Below are 21,325 nucleotides of genomic sequence, written 5' to 3'. Positions count from 1 at the left end.
TAAATGTACAGTCAATGCAGAAAACAACCAGCCTTTACCCAGCAGTTTATAGTTTCCCTTAACACACACAATAGTTACTTTCTTTCCCTATAAAACAAATATGAATAATGTAATGACATCAAAAGTCATATGAAATATTGAAAGATACAATATGCAGAATTCGCTCTGCCATTTCCTGGTTGCAAAAAATCCAAAAGTTTGCCTAATTTCAGTTTATGTGACAAAACAAGCAAGTATAGTGTAGAGAATCATTGTACCATCTACACTGCTGTGAAATATATTTTCCATAACCAAAAATATTATATTTTTAGCTGTTTGAAAATGGTGTACAAAACCGAAAACAAAAAAGTGGAAAGCATTGAAATAGCGCACATAGAACCGATCTACTGCTCCTTAGACTTGCTTTCAATGAAAATGACAGATCTATATCACACATTTCTATGTGAATTTGGTCAGGTCGCCCAAAAAGTTACATATTGCAGCTTTAAAGATCCACCAGCATTGATACTCTGTGACAGCTGTTAGGCTTAAATCTAACAAACTTTTTTAAAGAATTCTTTCCTTTCAAAAAAATTACTGAAAATCTGCATCGAACTGGGAGAGAAAATGGGGTAAACAGATGTCTGGCTTGACCACAGGAAAATAGGACACATTTGGAATGATAAGTTTCCCAAACTCAGTCGGATATGCCAGATCCATGGGAACGCCAGTTAATATCTTGCTACATGCCAGCTAGCTGTGTGCGCTTTCCCCTCTTACCATCTGGGAAAATGTAACAGCGAGGCAACACCGTCCATGATTCACTCCAAATCTGTTTCTTAACAGTTGGGCAATGCTACTGTTTCTCTAGGAAATGTGGCAGAGCTGAACTAGATGTTTTATACTGTAATGTAGGCAGATACCTAAGACATTACTGATTTAAAATCAGACCTCTCTCCTGTTTTTCACATCCTAAACTCTCAGGTCTCTTCAATTGAAAGTAATCACTTTTAGCCAGAAGCAACTGCAGCACAGGTGCTACTCACAATTTGCATGAGAAACTGAGAGATGTAGCAAGAGAGTTTAACACAATGAGGCGTCATAAAATCTCACTTATATGTTCACTGAAAATTACTATATCGGGATGGTAAACTGGGTGACATGTGCATGCACTACAGTACACTTCAGTGATTTTGTGTAAACCCTAAAACTCCAGAACACCCCCCCCTTTAGTCAGTGTGAAGTCAATGGGAAGTAGTGTGGGTCCGGGAGGGTGAACTGATCTGCTCATAGTTATGGAATGGAGACAATGGGAGGGTCTAATGAGGAACATATGCTTTTGTGATTCAACAGACTGGCTCATTGTGTGAGGAAAAGGATACTCTACTCCCATTCACTCCTGTCACAATGAAAATCTGAGCCTTTTTTCTGAGCCGGTTGAGTTTACAATATCCATCCGCTTCTCCTTTTTTCCTCTTTGACGGTAATTCTCCATGCTTTCATTTTGGCTATTGTACTTATGTTACATGTTTTAGTGCACAGAATTAAGAATAATAGAGTGTGAAACTCAACGCAATGAAAGTGGCGAGCAGGGTTGGGAAGGGTTTCTTTCTAAATGTAATCTGTTACAGGTACTAGTTACTTGTCCAAAATGTTAATGAGTAACATAACTTTTGGATTAGCCAAACTCAGTAACGTAATCTGATTACTTTCAGTTACTTTTGGATTACATTCTCCTTAAAAGGCATTAGAAGAAGACAAAAAGGATCCATCAGACACATTTGGTGTGTCATCATAGTGGTCTCTGACTTGTGGTCAGACTCAATCAGGTAGAACAAACTTAAACTTGTACCTTGCTTGTTTCAATGCTAAATTGAATGTCGTTAAAAAAACAAAAAGTTGTTTTAATGTATTTTGTTCTGCAAACATCCTTTCTGAATTTAAAATGAATCCTAAAAGTAATCATCTAGTTTTTCAAAAGTACCTGTAATCTGATTACAATATTTTTTTGATGTAACGTAACTGATTACAGTTACATTTTTTTTGTAATCAGACTACATGTAACTGGTTTCATCTAATCAGTTACTCCCCAACCCTGGCGACAAGGCAGTACTACAAAGCAAACTTTAAAGAAGTGGAAATAAGTGAGATGTTTATCTGTCATACTTTAGGTTTTTGCGTGAACATTTCATCCAATAAATACTAATAGATTGGACAATCAGCTTCATAAAGGACATGATGAGAGCCCTTTATATATTTATTTGAATTATAAATGTTGCCTTGAGCTGCTCAATATAAATCACATACATAATGGCCGGAACGTAATGTTACATCCAGTCCTACATAATAGAGGAACACCAGCTCTCCTAGTAGAGAGAGAGAGAGGTGTCTAGAGAAGCAGTAGCTGTGGTAATCCAGCCAGGCAGGCATCCTGGGCAGCTCCTACTTCCTGATACATGAGAAGCTTCTGGAGTGGCGGCAACAACTGCTCAGCCCTATTTGATTACTAATAAGAGAGTTGTCCCCTCTGTCAGATACCAGGCATTCTCCGCTAAACAAACAGTGATTCCGGCTAGTCAAACATTAGCATTGCTGTCTCTCCGTACTCCATGGTGAGAGTTACATGGGCTCAATACTGAGGACAGTCCCTCCTACAGACACGGGGGCACGCACATACGCACACATAGTCCTTTTTCAACCGTGAGATAGAGGAGTCTGAATAACAGAAATACTTGATGGAAGGAATGTAAGTAGCCAATATGCCGTTTATGTTCACTGAATATGTTATCTGAATATCCAAAAACTGTAATATATTTTTACATACTGTAAACCTAAAGGTTACGATAAAAATCACTGCCACAAAGTCTTATTATATCACAACAGAGCCCTAACCACCTTTACTCACAACCGTAGCACTGGATAATGACTACTTAAATAGACAACAAAATTGATGAGATACAAAAATCATGATAAACCCCTCGCTAATTAGAAGAATACCCCGCGTGATGCACCTGTGATTGACCGCCCCTCTCCAGGTGGTGACCGCCCCTCTGAGCGCAAAGGAAAGACCTCCCTCACCTGCTCACAGAGCAATCAGCCACAGTTCCCGTAGAGTTGACCAGAAGGTTGGAGTCAACCCACCTGGGCACCAAAACACTGGGGAGTGCTCACTAACTTCCCAACAGAGCTGAATCTAACACAGATCACAATCACAGCAGTATGAAGGAGACATGGAGCAGGGCCTACCTGTCGATGATCACAGGGTCTGACGGAGTCTCGTTCCTGTTGCCACAGCTCTTCTTATCACAACACCGGCTAGGGGAAGAAAGAGTGTGTTTGAGATCACCACAGTGGCTGTTACTGTTTATAAGACCATAGAGTAAATATTAGATCCTTCTAAATGTGTGCTGCCTTCTAAGGCAACACGTCATTGTGTTAAATTCAAACACAAAAAATAATAGAGAAATAGAGTACACTAAATCTATCCTGTCATGGATTCTGATGGATAATTAAAATGGCAAAAAACACATTTTGTGGTACAGCGTTTGCCTTAGCGCTGGAAAAGAGGGGAAGGAAAGTAGAAGGGGGATTGGGCCAGGAGGCAGGGGAGTCACTTTTCACAGCTTCAGCTTTTGTTTACCTCTAATTGCCAAGCTGCTATTTCTGGGGGAGATGCAAGATGCCACCCTCAACCAATATTTCTGCGGGGCATTTATCAATTATGGACTCAAAAGCACTAATCTATCCTCCACCACATGTTTCCACCATCTTTTCTCTAAACCTATAGTATACCTCCAGTTCTTTGATTGGAGATTTAATTAAACCTGAAATCAAACACAAATATACTGCTGCTTCCCATTTGAAATGAAAATGTACACTTGTATAATGGCCACAGGTCTAAATGAGATTGATTAAAGCCATATGGCAAGGGAAGAAAGATAATGCATTTTAAAAGCTACTGTGAGTCCATTCTATCATTCAAATTACATGATGTGTATTTTCCACAACATGTAGACAGGGATAGGTTGAGTGTATTTTACTCTAATACTGCATATTAGTGCAACAATGTACTTAATGTTTTACCAGAGCAAAAAAGATCAGAAGAATACTCTCATGGAGCAGGCCTATAGGCTACTTATAACCTCATGGCCTCTTTAATGATGATAGCCTTCAGTAAGTCTTATTACATTTTACAGACACACTTATGCAGAGCGAATTTCAGGAGCAATTAGGGTTAAGTGCCTTGCTCAAGGGCACATCCACAGATGTTTCACCTAGTCGTCTCTGGGATACGAACCAGCGACCTTTAGGTTATTGCTATAGGCTACCTGCCTCCCACTACAGAATACACTTTCTCTTTGACACTGACAGTAAGATTATATCTAGAGCGCACCAAATTCCACGCCTCGCAAATAAGTGATAGATGCATGTATAAAATGTTGTATGAGTGACGAGTTTAAAAAAAAATGTTTTAAGGCTAATCATTCTCAGTTCTCGGTCGGTGCACTTGCTCTCAAAAACTTTAACAATGCGCCGGTGCAACAAAAGAAAGGTTAACCGAGAGTATCCGAATTCAGTAACAGCTCACAGAGCTCACGCTGAGCTCAACAATAACAACAAAATACGTTTTTCCTTTTAGTATCAATGACCGTTGAATAGCAGAGGAACATGACACATGAGACCTTGAGATTTGCGTGGTTAAATGACGCTTAATAAGCACGCTGGTCACTGATGATATGTGGGATCAACCAAGACTTGACTCCATGTTTTGAGGCGCAGACTCGCTGGCATCAGACTAATAGATTCACTAAGAGGCCCTGTAGGCTACAACTAGCCGGGTACCAGTCTGTTTGTATTCCACTCCTTGTAGGCCTATTCCGTGTCATATGCCAATACAATAAACAAGTATGGGGAGAAAATGTATAACTGTATACTTCTTCAACAGCTTTGAGTTCGTGGAGGGAAAAAAGCAACACTTACCTGCACATAATTTCGTGTGTAAGAAGACATCTGCACATTTCAGGGTTTTTGTCTTGACCCTCATATATAATCGCCTTTGGAAAAAATAAAGACACAAATGTGTAGTCTACATTAAATATCTGAATACATGAGCCACTGTATATAATCAACTTTATAGTAGCCTAAATATAAAGGGCATTATGTTTAATAAAACCGAATAATCAAAAACAATTGAGTCCAAAAAACAAATAGGCTATATTGTTATTGGTGGAAAAAAACAACAAGTGTAATGTTGCAAAAGCACGAAAATGATAACATGTTACAATGTCTGTCAAATGATAATAGCAGATAATAATATGTATTATTATTGTAAGTATTAGTATTATTATATATTTTTGTAATAACACATTGCCTATGTGAATAAGCTTTATATGGGAAGTTTCAATGAAGTGTCATCAATATGGTTATAATCTGTGGATATTTGGGGGAAAGTGTTAATGGGCAATCTGTTGTTTATTTTGAGCTGCTAACAATGATCTTTCCGTGGATAAAAAGCGGTGTCTGGCAGTACGGTTGAGTAATTTTTAAGCATTGGCTGAAACAGATGGTGTGCAGCTATCAGTTGTGCCGCTCTCGCTCCCTCGGTTCCTCCCTCCCTCTATTTTGAAGAGAGGCACTTTGCTCCCCTTTAGTGAACTAGGCTACCTGGCATATTATACGGCACTGTAACTTGCCATATTTTCAGTATAGCACTTACTTATTAAATTAAGACATTTTGAATTAAAAGTGGGGCCTCTATGATTAGGAGGAAAAAATACACAATTACACTCTGAAATGTTGACGTCATATTCTTACTGGGATTGAACCCCACTTTACTTTTTTGATGGCTCTGTTTTTATTTGTTGAGCACTGTGCGATTATCTATATTGATTTGATTTATGTCGCTATTTGCAGCTGCAGAAACATAGAAATCCATAAACTGCTTGTTCTGCGTCATTGATTCGGATCATTCGCAGAGGAATTTTCCCTCTGAGTGGTGGAAGCTTTAACGGCTCTATTCAGATGATCTGCTGTAACCCTCGGTAAATTAGTAGTAATAACAACCACCATGGTTGAAAAATATCAGATAAGGCCTCTTACAGATGTGTAGTTACCTTAATGTAAGGGGATTAGGGGTGTAATTTCGAGAATTCTTATAAGAATGGAAATGCTTTAACTACAGGAGCTATTTCAGAATCTCCTTCCAAACATTAGGCCTAGTTATGTTTAGCCTAATATGGGTCAAGCCTAGCAACATGCCTAAAAGTCACAGATTAGAATAAGGGACTCAACAAGTAAACATGACTTGGGCCTACTTGTAACTCCAAAACAATAAAATAGCCTACTTTATTACACAATAGCCTATGATATCTCATGTGTAAACAAAAAACGTTTATGTATTATCCTATTGATACACTTTATCCGTATCGGCAGAAAGCACCAGCATTACAAACCATCAATTTATATTGTATAGGCACACAATTGCAGACTAAGCTTATGGTAACTTAGTGCTTGATTAATTCTTACTTAAGAGTTGCGCAAAAACATGCTATATGTCTACACGCTGTCTATAATGCAATTTCAGTCAATGCATATAGGCCTAGCCTATAGTATGCATGCGTGAAGAATCCAGGTGAAGTTTAGAAGCAATGTCTCTAGCGTAAGCAAGCTGTATGAATATATGAGTAACAGTAGCTTATACCTGCTTCGTCATGGAATCGATTAACCGTATGAAAATATCCTGTTCTGTTCTGACGCCTGGGGGAACAAATATGCCAAGTTAAAACAGAGGTAGGGCTGTAAAGGCTATGAGATGTACATTTGATGACCCCAAAAAATATTTGTTTGTTTTTAACCGAGATCATTTCTAAAACTATAATAATACATAATTCATAATACATAATTTTACCTGTAAATATAAATAATTATTTAGCAAATAAATTGATTGTAAATTATTATTATCCTTATTATTATTTATAGCCTTTATCTTTTGGGTTATACTGAATTGATGAAAATAATTGTTTCACTCACCATTGCTGTACAACAACTGTACTTTGTAAATGATCCCATTGTTCGTTTTTTCACCGTTTGGTTCCTGAAAACAATCAACAATGAGATGATGGTGAGTTGAAAATAAAATATCTATCTATATATCTAACTGTCTGATATTTCATCATTTAAAATGTATAATTTGTCAAAAATAAGATTTAGCTCTGACAACCACTCTCCTGTCATCGACGAATGGGGTTAAAAACGTCGATATTGCACGTGACCTGCCTTACTGACCCACACACATCTCTAAATACATCAAGTTAATTTCAAAGTACAGATTATGAAATTCAATAAATTATATTCTCATGCAGCGCTTACTTTATCTTTCTCCACAAAGTCCACATAAGCTGTCCTTTCAATCTCAACGGGTTGACCCTGTCTGTCGTACAGTGCCAGGACGAAATGGAAAAAATTGGATTTTCTGAGGTTGGAAGGCGGCTGCTTTTCATAGTGTGCCCGCGCCAAGCCAACACCGCTGCGGGGAGAAAACAAGAGACCATATCGGTTAAGTATCAGACACGGGGGATAGATGGTGGAGCTGATGAAAACAGTGAAGACGTGGAAGCACGTTAGAGTACGAGAGATTTCTTGATTTGTTACAATAGGGGTAATATGATGTAATGAAAGAGAGGAGAGTCGAATGGGGTGCATTGGGAGACCGTAATTGATACAGGGTATTGAGGGTCGATATGAAAAATGCGTGAGAAAATCAGATGATTTGGCATGCGTACCTTTGGGCGGCTGTGTTCGCGTCAACCACCCCAGCTGTGTGCATCCATGAGCGGACTGAATTCAGCCCACCCAGCGGTTCCTCCTTCATCGTTGTCCCACCCCGTGATATAGTTTCCTGAATCCCGAACATTTAGAACAATTTACGTGCAATGAGCCTCCTGTGAAATTGGGTAAATAAACGTCCAAAAGTGTTATCCTTGAGGGTTTACGGGATGTCGTAAGTGCGGTATCAGCCTTGCAAGGTGAAAAAAACCCGGTCCTCAGGTCTCGCCTCCCTCTTCAGTCCGTCCTGGGTTGCAGCGATGTGAACAATTCTCAAAGTACTCTACTTAGTTGGTGTGGTATCCACAGACCGGAAAAGTGACTTGTTCAACAGACTATGATTTTTTTAGGCTATTGTTCCTTCTTTTTGTTATGCTTATTGACAAAAAAAAAAATCGATGGTTGTTGTTTGTGTGTGGATGATGCTCTCAAAGTAGCGACATCCTTGAAGCACCACATCAAAACCTTCAGGACACTGTTGAATAAACCACTCCTGAAATGGAAAGGTGCTGCTTCACCAAAAGACAAACACACGCAGTAGCTGATCACCGTGGAGGTGTTCCCGGTACGCAGGAGAGGTGGATAAGGGGCCTTTCGCGTCGTGCAGGATGGATGGGAACATGCAAAACTAAGCCCTCTTTCCCCGAGGACTGAAATCTTTCCCGGGAGCCAAAACTCTAAACCCACGGGAGAGGCTCTGTCAGAATATGACGCTCATGGGGCGTAGCTTTTACCATATATGGAGCTCTGACTGTTCCTGTCATGCTTTGGCGCTATACTATACGAGTATAGCCTAGAAGCAACCTGAGAACACTCGCTCTACTTTCCTCTTGCAATGTGGTGAGTTGATTTTTTTTCAATGATATGAATCCAACGAGGTGTGACCGTCACACAACATCCATTCACTATATTAAAAAGCTATTCCTGTAATGGTCATTTGTCTATTGTGAACGCTTGCTTAAATTATGGTACATTATATTTTTCAGAAGATTTGTAATTAAGCATTTTCATGTTTTAATTAGGTTATTTAATTGGGAGTATTATGACACATACGATTGACATGGCCGGCAGAGAATTCACTAATGTGTGCTAAGCTAACGAAAATATTTAATAGGCCCATATGTTAGGCCTACATAAATCATGTTTTAGATTAAAATATTGAAATTCGTGTCATATCTTTGTTTAATCTCAAATGTAGCCTATATTTAATCGAAAACGACATCGACTAAGAATCTCGAATAAGGCCGAGTAGGTAAACTGACTGTGTTTTAATTAATCTACTGCGACGCAGATATTAAAAGTTTTTATCAAACAAAATGATAAGAATAATGAAAGTGGATAATGAGTTTGGGAAATTACCACCACTCATTTAGGGTATGTTCCAAATTATATTATGAATCAGGAAAACATATCAGGAAAACAAACAGTGCAATTTCATTCCATTTATATTCCCTGACCTCTAATGTAAACAAGATCCGGATCGCCTTGTATTAAACATTATCGGGGACAATAAGGTATCGTGTCATATTTTCATCTCGTGACAGTAGGAGTCATAAGTAGTATAATGTTTTGATGAATTGGAGGAGAGCCAATGTCCGAGCCATAGCTTCAGAAAACCCTTCACCTTATTGAGGGTGAATATGTGAAGGAGGGGGAGGGAATGGGGGGAGGAGAGAGGAAGAGATGTATCCTCAGCAATCTATCTGGTGTTGAGGGTTAATAGCTGCTGCCAAAGATAAGTGAATAATAAGCTGTTGCTTTCACCTCTTTCAAGATCTATTGCCTTATTGCCTCTCCGCATAATAAGATATATATCCTTATACATGCGTTAAAATTAAATGTTTTAAAATGTATGGACAGTACATATTTTGATCAGACAAGCAAGTAAATGCCCATTTACCAGTTCATTTTTAATTTTTTACTGTCATTCTTCTATGAACACAAATATAAAACAGGCTGGGGAGCAGAACGGAGCAAATTTGTCTGTTCATTTGAGATTGCCAACCTATCTTTCTTTACAGAACTTTGGCCTAGCCATACTGGTTTTTTTTGTAACATGGCTTCAGTCGTTTATTAGAACTTAACCCCTAATTACACGCACCAATTCGATTGAAATCTGATTATCAAATTAGGAGACGTTGAGACAAATCCTCTTAGATCTGATACTGTTGACTTGAGAGGGAAAATGGATCTCCACACCCGTCACGTAGGTAACGATGCTGTCCTGAAAGGAGGCTTTAAACCGTATTTGACAACAAATGCAGCTGCCCCGCTATTTCAGAAGATATTAGAGGAAAATGAATGCAAATCTGTGTTCAGAAGCCATCTGGACGTGGCGAGAGGCAGTCAGCTGCTCCACACACAGGCGAGGAGCCTGAATCCGTCTCGGCTCATTCTCCGGGATCATCTGCATGGTGGGCATACAGCGTGGAAAATGCGCTCGCCATCATTAGGAGAATATTACAATCACACGTTCCAAATAAAATTATGTTGTTTGTTGATCTCCCATTTGATAACACTACACGTTTACGGATGAAGAATCTGATATCTATTATTGATCTATTATTTATATCAATCAATTGGTCTTAATCAACTTGCCACATAGGCCACAACTATTTCTGCATCGAAAAAAGTTAATTGTAGCATATATGGGCCAGCCACATTGAACGTAAGTGAAAACAAGATTCCTGGAAGTGCATCAGTTGTTTGCTCCCAAGCATATTCATCATGGCCTATATTTTTGATCATATTGCAATTCTCATTAAAAAATATATATTATTAGATTACCAAAAAGCTAACATGGTGATGAGGCTGGATGTCTTCAGATCATTGGCGCGTGGCTCTTTTGTGCCTTGTGACTAAGACCTCCCGTCTCGAAGGAACGAGTCTCCACAGTTGATGGTGACGTCTTCTTTTTTGTACGAATATACGGGGCCAGGCCCTCATGATCTCCGTAAATTTGCATGTAAATGGCGACATCAGCCGATGCGCATGCCACAGGCCAGAGGGCCTCCCAGATGTCAAGGCAAAGTCAATCAGACGCCCGCTGCCCAGCTGTCCTGAAGACTATGGACGAAAACGAAAACTATTATAATCACATTCACTGATTAGCCATCATGTTTTAACTTGATTGATTCACGGATAAGCCACTTTTGTGAACTTTCAGCGTTTTTATTATAAAAAATGAATGTAGGCCTAATGCACATTTACAAAAGCCATGCACAATTCACTATTTTGTGATCAAAAAGCCTAGTGTCAAATATAGTAAACAACCCAGGTATGAATTTGATTCGAAAGATAAATATAGTCTATGCATGATACGCATTTATTTTACTACAAATGTGTGTCTTTATCAACTGGTTTCTGAATGTGAAATAGAAAATTCATTTCAGAGTTGCAAGGAGTTCACACATCGGCCTGTTCTTTATTGCTGTATTGGCTAAATAGGTCATACGAATCAAACTCCTTACAGAAATGTCACTTGTAACATCATTATTTGCCTTAGATTGTGTAGACTTCATGTAGCCTCTGTTTAAAAGTCAATCTGATATGACACAAATGAGTAACATAGGCAGATATAATAAAAACACAAGTACAATATTATGAAAGACAAGAAAAAATGTACTCATAAAAAATACACTGAATGGCATAACGAAAAACGCATTGGGTCTACATCTAGGCATACATTTCAGACATTTGAAAACCACATTCTGAGCCGTTTCCCCAAATGTTTTAAATACTTAGTTTAGCATAAAAACAACAAGTATTGGCTATGCAGCATTTTACAGAGAAATTAGAGGAACATAGACTGAGTGTACAACAAATTAGGAACATCTTCCTAATATTGAGTTGCACCCAATGTTGCCCTCAGAACAGCCTCAATTCGTCAGGGCATGGACTCTACAAGGTTCCACATGGATGCTGGCCCATGTTGACTCCAATGCTTCGCACAGTTTTCGCAAGTTTGCTGGATGTCCTTTGGGTGCTGGACTATTGTTGATACACACGGGAAACTGTTGAGCGTGAAAAACCCAGCAGCGTTGCAGTTCTTGACACACTCAAATCAGTGCGCCTGACACCTCTGAATCAAATCAAATCAAATCCTAATACCATACCCCTTTTAAAGGCACTTCAATATTGTTGTCTTGCTCATTGGCCCTCTGCATGGCACACACAATCAATGTCTCAATTGTCTGATGGCTTAAAAAACGTATTTAATCTGTTTCCTCTGCTTCATATACACCGAATGAAGTGGATTTAACAAGTGACCTCAATAAATGATCATAGCTTTCACCTGGATTCACTTGGTCAGTCATTGTCATGTTCCTAATGTTTTGTACACTCAGTGTATCTGAAGTCACATGTGGAGACGCAAAAGGAGTTGATAGACAGCGCCCCTCGTTGGTTAAAATAGAGACATTCTGTCGATTGAGGGCATCTGTTCTCCTCAGTGATGAAATTAATCGAATATTATTTTTTTCACGCCAACAGAATGAGAAGAGTTTGAACCAATGCAATTGTATGCAAAAGAAGATGGATTCGATTACAGGCCTAATAGTCTTTCCTTGAGTAGCCTACAAACTATTGCCAGTACCTGTTTCCTACTGAAAATGGAGGCATCTATAAGGGGAGTTTATTTCAACACACCAAAATATTTGACAATTTTATTTTACAACGTGAAAACATGGGCTTTATGAGCGTAAAATGTGCACTGCAAGTTTGATTTAATCTAAAATCTGAGCAATTTATTGAGACGATTTAAGTGTAAAATGTATTATTTTTATTATTATTATATAGCATTTTACAGTGATACCACGAGTTCACATTTTCGTCACCAACTTGAGTGAGAGTTGTCTTGTTAATTGTATGCAATGGTGAGTTCTGTCAAGGGCATTGGCCGCGCACACAATTTGCATTTCCATTCTGCTGGAAATGATGAGAGTTGCTGCGCGGTTAGAGCCTCGCGGCGCAGACTGCGGGCAATTCACATTTTAAAACGGCAAGATAAATTAAATAAGAAACCGAGACCACTTCAGGGCTATTAACATCTAAAATATCCCCTGGAAATTGAGGCCAAAAAAAACAGCATGACCATTCCACATTTACACCGTTCTAAAATCCATTGTAAAATTCCCATCACTAGAAGTATATGCCTAGACCCTACATCTGAAAGTGTCACACAACAAAGTTGTCCTTTCAGTTATTTCGATTTCTTTATAAAGAGTAATGAATATGATATAGGTACCAGCCTACTTCAAATCAGTTTTTAATCATCTGCAATAAACAATGAAAAACTCAGACTTAACCATTTTACATGGCAATTGTAACTGCCATTGCCAATCGAGAACATGGAAATAAATGCATGCCAGCAAATAATTGACAGTCCTCACGCCAAAGATATGCTGCCATGTTCCCTCTGAATCTAGAGATCTTTGTTTCGCTCATTGAGCCACTTGATTGACTAGTTGTTCGACGGTGATATTGCCCCACCTACAGGAGTCTGCGAAATTGTCAAGGATTTTAGGAAGGAATTGAGAGTTTTCAGGGAAGATTCTTACGGCACTCTATGAACGCTCATAATAGGAGTCTATTCGGGTACTCTGTTTATCACCAGACCAGGGCCTCCTTTCCTAGTTGCGATGTATCTTAAACATTACGATGATTGTACTAGTTGCATCGTTATTTACGAGACAACTTTTTAAGTGTTTCCCAAACGTTCGCTATGTGCGTTGTTAGACCATGTACCAATACTGATAGGATCTAAAGAAAAGCAACGCTGCTCTCGGATCAGCCTCTACTCAAATTTACCTTAATAACATCATAATTATTTCACAACACTGACGATGGATCAGCTCCTAGAGAGATATTACCACATATGGCTGGAAATATTCAGGCGGCTTATTATAACGCTTACCCAATGAATGCACTAAATCACCGATTTGGCACATCATTGAGCACGTTAGGCTACACATCATTAAGTATATTGAGACAAATTACAGACAGTAGCCTACAAGAAGCAAAATAGAACTCCATTGATTGAACATGAGATTGAAATTGGCCAATATGATTGAAATTGGCCAATAGCCTAGGCCTGCTGTTTATATTTTAATGCAGCCATCTCGGTTTTTATTTTTACAAGTCGCTTGTTTGTTTTGATTGCAAAGACATCTGCAACTATGTATATTTGTAGTCAACTTTGTTCTGAAGTTATCAGCAGTCACATTGAGATGGATAAACCATTTGTTTCTGTGTATAAAGTGACGCGGGAGGGTAAAAAGTGTCTAACAACGCCCATGGCTGTTCTACAAGTGGTATGAGGCAGGCGTTAGGAGCATTTTCAAGACCAACGTTAAATTCAAAGGTTTTGGGGAACAGCTCAGAGATTTAAAGATGCTGCTATGAAGGTTTTAACGATTAATTTTGCCTTAAGATGCTTTTGGGAAACCATACCCTATAGACTAGACTTAAGATAGTAGTTTAAAGTAAATCTCGGACACTCAAATTAGTATATGTCACATAAAATAGGTTACTTAACCCATTTAACCTAACTCCTAACCTTAATCTTAACCCCTAGCCTAGCTAACGTTAGCCACTTAGATAACGTTCGCATTAGCCACCTAGCTAAGGCTAGCCGCAACACATTGGAATTCATAACATATCATGTTTTGCAAATTTGTAACATATTTTGTACGAATTGCAATTCGTAACATATCATACGAAATGGATGATGGAATCCACAAATTAATACATACCATACAAAGCGTAACAAATACTAATTTACATTCACTATGTTACCTCTACCCCTGAGTCCAGGATGCTATTCCATGCTTGTTTGGGAAACACTCTTAAAAAGTTACCACATAAATAAAGATATAACTGGTACAATCATCAAAATGCTTAAGTTAAATTGCAATTGGGAAACGAGACCCTGGATCACTCATTAATGTTCAAATGTTTTTAAGAGCAACGTTACTAACTAAGGCTCTGGGAAACAGATCGGATACTAAAGATACATCTTAAAATTGTTCGAGTGATGATCTTAACGATACGATGGCTGTGAGAAACAAGGCCCAGGGTCATGTTGATACTGATAAGAAGAAAGAAAAGCAGCGCTGCTCTCAGATCAGCTTCCTCCATTCAAATCTCACTTTAACATTATAAATACTCCACAATACTGACAATGAATCAGCTCCTAGAGAGATATTACCACCTATGGCTGCAAATGGGCTATTGACTCGGCTTATTATACTTACCCAATGATAATGCACTAACTCACAGATGGGGAACATCATTGTGTGTGTGTGTGTGTGGGGGGGGGGGGGGGGGGGGGGGTTCCAGGCGAGGGGAATCCTCCCCCGTAAAAAAAAATACAATTTCAATTTCAACAGCTAAGTACATCAATCTGGTGCACTTTATGAAGAAATATGAGAGATTAGATCTACTAAGAATTTTGTAAAATTAAAAGATTCATTGATTCATGTGGGCGAACTATCCCTTTAAAACAAGGCTTGATGAAAATCATGGGCGGGGGGGGGGGGGGGTATTCTTCTCAAGTGCAGGGGGTTTGAAAATGTTCATGCTATGACTATTCGTTTCTCCAAGTCACAAGAAAAATATAAAGGTGGTTGAGTCTGACTAGTGGCAGATACTTGTCATCTTACAATACATAGGCAATATCTTTTCTGTTTATGAGCTATTGAGAGTTCCCTTGCCATTTCTGCCTAGCAGCTTGTGCCCACTACTAAAATGAGAAAATAATTGAGTTAATATGCATTTCAATATAGCCTATTCTCCTTTTTTTATACTTACAATCAACATGTCCTTGACATACATAGCCTACCTAGTGAATGCCGACAAAAATGCATAGCCTCTCGTAAGTAGTCATATTAGATTTCAAATAAGTAGTTACGCCAGCAAAATTGGGTTGAAGAGGAATAATAAAAGTATGAGGAATAACAGTACTGTTCTTGCTGACAAGCACACTGATTTTCCTATAGCCTAATATGATAGCCCATCATAAGGAATAGGAACTGTTCCACTGACTTACATCAGCTAATGTGAAAGACATAAATTAAACAGAATATCTCCTGAAGACAACATGGCATAACCTAAATCTACCAGGACTACAGCCAACCCAAATTAAGTCTATTTATTTTTTCCCACTTCCCCCACTAGGATAAAACATTTGGGTTCACAATTTCTTTCTCCATGTGCCATCTTAAACCACATTTGTGCTTGTCCAGTTACCAGATTGTTACCTATTAAGGTAACATGGCTGAACACGTTTGTTTGTTCGCTAGTAGCCTAGTTTTAAAATGGCCCTGGACATGGTTTATTTATCAAATGTTTCCCGCAAATTCGCGATAGAAAGAAACATCATAACTCGGTCAAATGTATCATATCTTTTGAACAGTTTGGGCTAGAGACACACAGTTTTCAGTAAAGTAATGCTGAAACCACGACAGTCACAAAGTGGTGGTCGGTTTTTCTCTATGGCATACCGCCTAGCATGTAAGTGATATGCTGTGATGGGACGTTATATAATATATCTTATCATATTATCATATCATATACAGCCTGCAATTTCAAAATTCGACCATCAAAAGGTTCAAGGCTGAACCAAAACAATTCTGGACTGTAGCCCCGGAAGACCAGGCCTAATTAAGCCACTGGTAGCCTAGTCATAAAATAGAACTCAATTCAATTAACATGAAATTGATTTCAATATGTATGCATGTATCTTTTAATGCAGTCATCTCAGTTTTCATTTGAAGCATAATTTTTCCTTCACTTGTTTGTAACAATTGCAAATACTTTGGCAACTTTGTATTTGTAGTCAACTTCTTTCTGAAGTTTTTAGCAGTCACAGTCAGACAGATAGCCTAAACATCTTGATTCTATGTTTAGTGATATCTTCTGTGAATAAAGTGACGCGGAGGGGCAAAAAAGAGGCTAATGACACACTTTGTCTGTTCTACGAGTGGTCTGGATCACTCATAGATGTGCAAAGCTTTTTAAGATCCAGTTACTAAGGAAGGCTCTGGGAAACATTTTGGCTACTAAAGATTCATAGTAAGAAGGTTCTAATGATGATCTTAAAACCCTTTGCTGCAGTCAATGACCATATGCGCCCTCTTTGGCATCATGTGGGGAATATTATTAATATCTTCCATAATTTCATAATTAATAAAGATTTTTTAAATTTTTTTATGTTTCTATGTCAAGGCAATTTCAGTCTTCTGTGATGTATATAAAGTGTAATATTGGGATGCAAACTCAAAATTGAATATATTCCAACTCTATATCTGAAATGGTATAGGTGTCTTCTTTTTTTAAGCCCTTAACAATGTGTGTGAGGTGTATACTTTTGTTTATCATCAGTCTAAGTGTAATTTCGACCTCATAGTGTGGAAATATCACCAAAAACAAAACAGGAAAATCACGTTTTTAACTGCACTGGCCCTTTATCGCTATGAAGGCTCTGGGAAAAGAGGCTACGATTACCATGTGACATACACAGGCCCAGTGGCGACCCATCATTCAGGGCAGCTGTTTTAAGCCCCAGCTGTTTAGCCAAATATATATATATATACAGTACCAGTCAAAGGTTTGTACACATCATCCATTTCCAGCAGATCTAAAAAGTATGATGGAACAGAATGGGGAGAGGGGTGCAGGTTAAAGTTTTACGAATTTTCCCTCTAATAAGATGGGAACGTTTCAACATTTGTTGTTTTTTGAATGATCTTCAAAGCGCAGAATGCACGAAAACAAAAACACAATCGTAAAACTTAACAAAAGGCATAAAGTAAAAGTAGATTAATCTAAAAATACTGTGCATACAGTACCAGTCAAAATTTTGGATACACCTACTCATTCCAGGGATTCATTATCTTTACTGTTTTCTACATTGTTGAAAAAATAGTGAAGACTTCAATACTATGAAATAACACATGGAATCATGTAGTAACCAAAAAAGTGTTAAACAAATCAAAATGTATGTCATATTTGAGATTCTTCAAAGTAGCCACCCTTTGCCTTGATGACAACGTTGCACACTCTTGGCATTCTCTCAACCAGCTTCATGGGGTAGTCACCTGGATTGCATTTCAATTATCAGGTGTGCCTTGTTAAATGTTAATTTGTGGAATTTCTTTCTTCTTAATGCGTTTGAGCCAATCAATTGTGTTATGACAAGGTAGGGGTGGTATACAGAAGATAGCCCTATTTGGTAAAAGACCACGTCCATATTATGTCAAGAACAGGTCAAATAAGCAAAGAGAAACGACAGTCCATCATTACTTTAAGACATTGTCTTCAAGTGTTGTCGCAAAAACCATCAAGCGCTATGATGAAACTGGCTCTTATGTGGACCGCCGGGTGCTCCCAGTGGCACAGTGGTCTAAGGCACTGCATCTCAGTGTTAGATGTGTCACGACAGACCCTGATTCGATTTCAGGCTGTATCACAACTGGCCGTGATTGGGAGTCTCATAGGGTGGCGCACAATTGGCCCAGTGTCATCCGGATTAGTGTTTGGCAAGGGTAGGCCATCATTGTAAATAAGAATTTGTTCTTAACTAACTTGCCTGGTTATATAAACATTTAAAAAAGGAAAGTAAGACCCAGAGTTACCTCTACTGCAGAGGATAAGTTCCTTAGAGTTACCAGCCTCAGAAATTGCAGCCCAAATAAATGCCTCACAGAGTTCAAGTAACACACACATCTCAACATCAACTGTTCAGAGAAGACTGCTTAATCAGGCCTTCATGGTCAAATTGCTGCAAAGAAACCCTTACTAAAGGACACCAAAAATAAGAATAGACTTTCTTGCGCCAAGAAACACAACAAATGGACATTAGACCGGTGGAAATCTGTCCTTTGGTCTGATGAGTACAAATTTGAGATTTTGGGTTCCAACCGCTGTGTCTTTGTGAGTCTCAGAGTAGGTAAACGGATGATCTCCGCATGTGTGGTTCCCACCATAAAGCTTGGAGGAGGAGGTGTGATAGTGTGGGGGTGCTTTGCTGGTGACACTCTCAGTTATTTATTTAGAATTCAAGGCACACTTAACCAGCATGGTACCAAGCATTCTGCAGTGATACACCATCCCATCTGGTTTGTGCTTAGTGGGACTACCATTTGTTTTTCAACAGGACAGTGACCCAAAACACACCTCCAGGATGTGTAAGGGCTATTTGACCAAGAAGGAGAGTGATGGAGTGCTGCATCAGATGACCTGGCCTCCACAAGTGCTCAGCATATATGGGAACTCCTTCAAGACAGTTGGAAAAGCATTCCAGGTTAAGCTGGTTGAGAGAATGACAAGAGTGTGCAAAGCTGTCATCAAGGCAAGGGTACTTTGAAGAATCTGATGATACTTTGAAGAATCTCAAATATAAAACATTTTTTTATTTGTTTAACACTTATTTGTTACTACATTATTCCATATGTGGTATTTCATAGTTTTGATGTCTTCACTATTATTCTACAATGTAGAAAATAGTGAAAAAAAATTAAGGAAAACCCTGGAATGAGTAGGTATGTCCAAACTTTCGACTGGTACTGTATATATTTGTTATTTTTTGTTGCCTGTTTTGCATGGTACTTTTGCATTAATACGTGTCTCACATACCAGTTTGCAAACAATGTAAAAAAGATTGTATTGAGTTAATAAATAATAAATAATAATAAAGCTGCATACAAACATGGTCTCTTTTTTTCTTTGTTGAGTAAGTCTATCTGAGCTGAAGGGGCACCAGCGGAAAATACAGAGCATAGGGGTTGGTAACCTTCTCTAGTTGTGCTGTGATTGGCTCAGTGTTCTGTTACTCATGGGGACACTATATTACTGCAACATCTAGAGGGAAAGCTAGAAAGTTCAAACCCCCTTGGGTGCTTTACATTAGAAGTGCCCATCCAAGAAAGATCAAGGTCATTGACCACAGATAAAATGACATCAAATCAATTTATATCTACAGCTTTGATTGGACTGATCATATCAACATCATACTTTCAAAATCTTAGCTAGCAATCTACACAAGCAGTCATCATAAATCAAGTTCACAATCTACTGGCAAATCCTTTTCAATCCTTGTTATATGAAGATAAATGATAGATAAAAAGTACAGTATCTGTGCTTATCGGCCATTGGACATAAACATTACACGACAAGTTGGAAATTGCAAATTCAATAATGAATGGTTTGGAAGGAATTAGTGGCTAACTGCAAGCGTTGAAAAGCAATCACTATTTTGCTTCCCCTGCCTGCTATTCGGTGGAGAGGGTGGTCCAAGGGCTTAAGGGTCTCTTTTCCAAGCTTAAAAGGATAAACATTCTATGGGCCAGAAAAGGTTGAATACATTGGCCATGCTGTCAATCCAGCATAACTTCAGACACGTTCGAAACAATTGGAAACTCGGAACTGGGTAATCTCCGATGTCAGTGAGTTCAAGGCAACTGGGAACTCCGAAAAAAATTAGCTCCGACTAGGACAATATGTTTTGAAAGATCATCCAACTCAGAATTCCAAGTTGGGAATTAGGGCCTCTTTCTAGAGCCCCGACCTGAAGATCATTGACGTCATGATTCAATGTTGTTTTTTCAGAGTTCCCAGTTGCCTTGAAAGCACCATAAATCTAGAGAATGCTAGTCTTTGATGATAAAGTTTCATGACAAAATTTGCCCACAAGAGGGACCGCCAGGCTACTTTCCTGTTCAAGGGAGCACAGCACAAAGTTGAGTTAAAAAATGTATCGTATGCTGCTGCATAAATTATTTAATAGGCCAGTGAGTTATGTATTCTGTAGCTAAGAAAGTAATGCTAAGTGTATGTTGTGTAGTAAGCTGTTAGTAGTCCATGTACCTCACTCTAATAATTAAGTCCCTTTCCCCCTCATAACTTAGCCTACTATTCTGACTTTGTGGTGCACATGTAGCCTGTAGCCTGTTTTATAGACATGTCATCATCAAATTCTGTAAGAGCTTTCATTTTCTGCTTTTATGCCCCCTTAATTTATCCTATGGTTCTGACTTGGTGTACATGGAGAATACTGTAAGAATGGCCCATGTTCTGAGTTCTAGCGCTGTACATTTAAAAAATGCTGAACAAATAGTTATATTGACTACGTCTGTCTTAGCTCGCACATTAATGTCTTAATCAAAATTACGGATTGCCTCTTATCCGCTCATCATTCCCTTATGCCATAGTTTGTACATCTTAATTGTCAGTAGAAACCACATTTGTCACTCGTTTCAGAAAACTAGGCATACTGTATGTCACATGTAACTACTTCACAGGAGAGCCATTTGAACGTAAACATTTTTTTTTTTAATCAAAATGCATTTTTTTGGCAGAAATGCCTTCTGAAACATGTGAATTTCATGTGACTTAATAACAAACTTGCATGCCATTTGTAAATACAAATAAAATGGTTAAATTACGGGCCTAGTTGGTTTAGCCACGGAAAATGATTGGCTGAGACAATGGTGGGCCGGACATGCCGAGAGACGAGTTCCGATCG

General features: G+C 38.6%; 1 protein-coding gene and 1 long non-coding RNA gene across 9 annotated transcripts in view; one reads left to right on the top strand and one right to left on the bottom strand.

Annotated features, from left to right (window-relative positions):
* ebf3a (EBF transcription factor 3a) overlaps positions 1-8,642 on the bottom strand; it is a 73,357-nt gene extending 64,715 nt beyond the window's left edge. For 4 of the 8 annotated variants that reach the window (XM_021611341.3, XM_021611357.3, XM_090240621.1 and 1 more), the window contains exons 1-6: positions 7,761-8,482; positions 7,348-7,504; positions 7,009-7,072; positions 6,680-6,735; positions 4,960-5,033; positions 3,226-3,294 (exon numbers count right to left, since the gene is read on the bottom strand). In XM_021611341.3, coding sequence (XP_021467016.1) covers positions 3,226-3,294; positions 4,960-5,033; positions 6,680-6,735; positions 7,009-7,072; positions 7,348-7,504; positions 7,761-7,891 — 551 coding nt within the window. In that variant the 5' untranslated portion in view covers positions 7,892-8,482. Of the gene's footprint in view, positions 1-3,225; positions 3,295-4,959; positions 5,034-6,679; positions 6,736-7,008; positions 7,073-7,347; positions 7,505-7,760 lie in introns of all 8 variants that reach the window. The other 4 variants (XM_021611351.3, XM_021611371.3, XM_021611347.3 and 1 more) reach the window with 2 other exon arrangements.
* On the top strand, positions 8,459-19,509 carry LOC149985648 (uncharacterized). The gene is made up of 2 exons (XR_016497199.1): positions 8,459-8,643; positions 18,959-19,509. It is a non-coding gene; the product is annotated as an uncharacterized LOC149985648 (long non-coding RNA).
* Positions 19,510-21,325: the final 1,816 nt, after the last annotated feature.

The sequence above is a fragment of the Oncorhynchus mykiss genome, chromosome 1 (genome assembly GCF_057628025.1).
Source record: "Oncorhynchus mykiss isolate SJ-2025 chromosome 1, ASM5762802v1, whole genome shotgun sequence".
Taxonomy (NCBI): domain Eukaryota; kingdom Metazoa; phylum Chordata; class Actinopteri; order Salmoniformes; family Salmonidae; genus Oncorhynchus; species Oncorhynchus mykiss.
The sequence above is the reverse complement of the archived record's forward strand: the minus strand, read 5'-3'. Positions and strand labels throughout refer to the sequence as shown.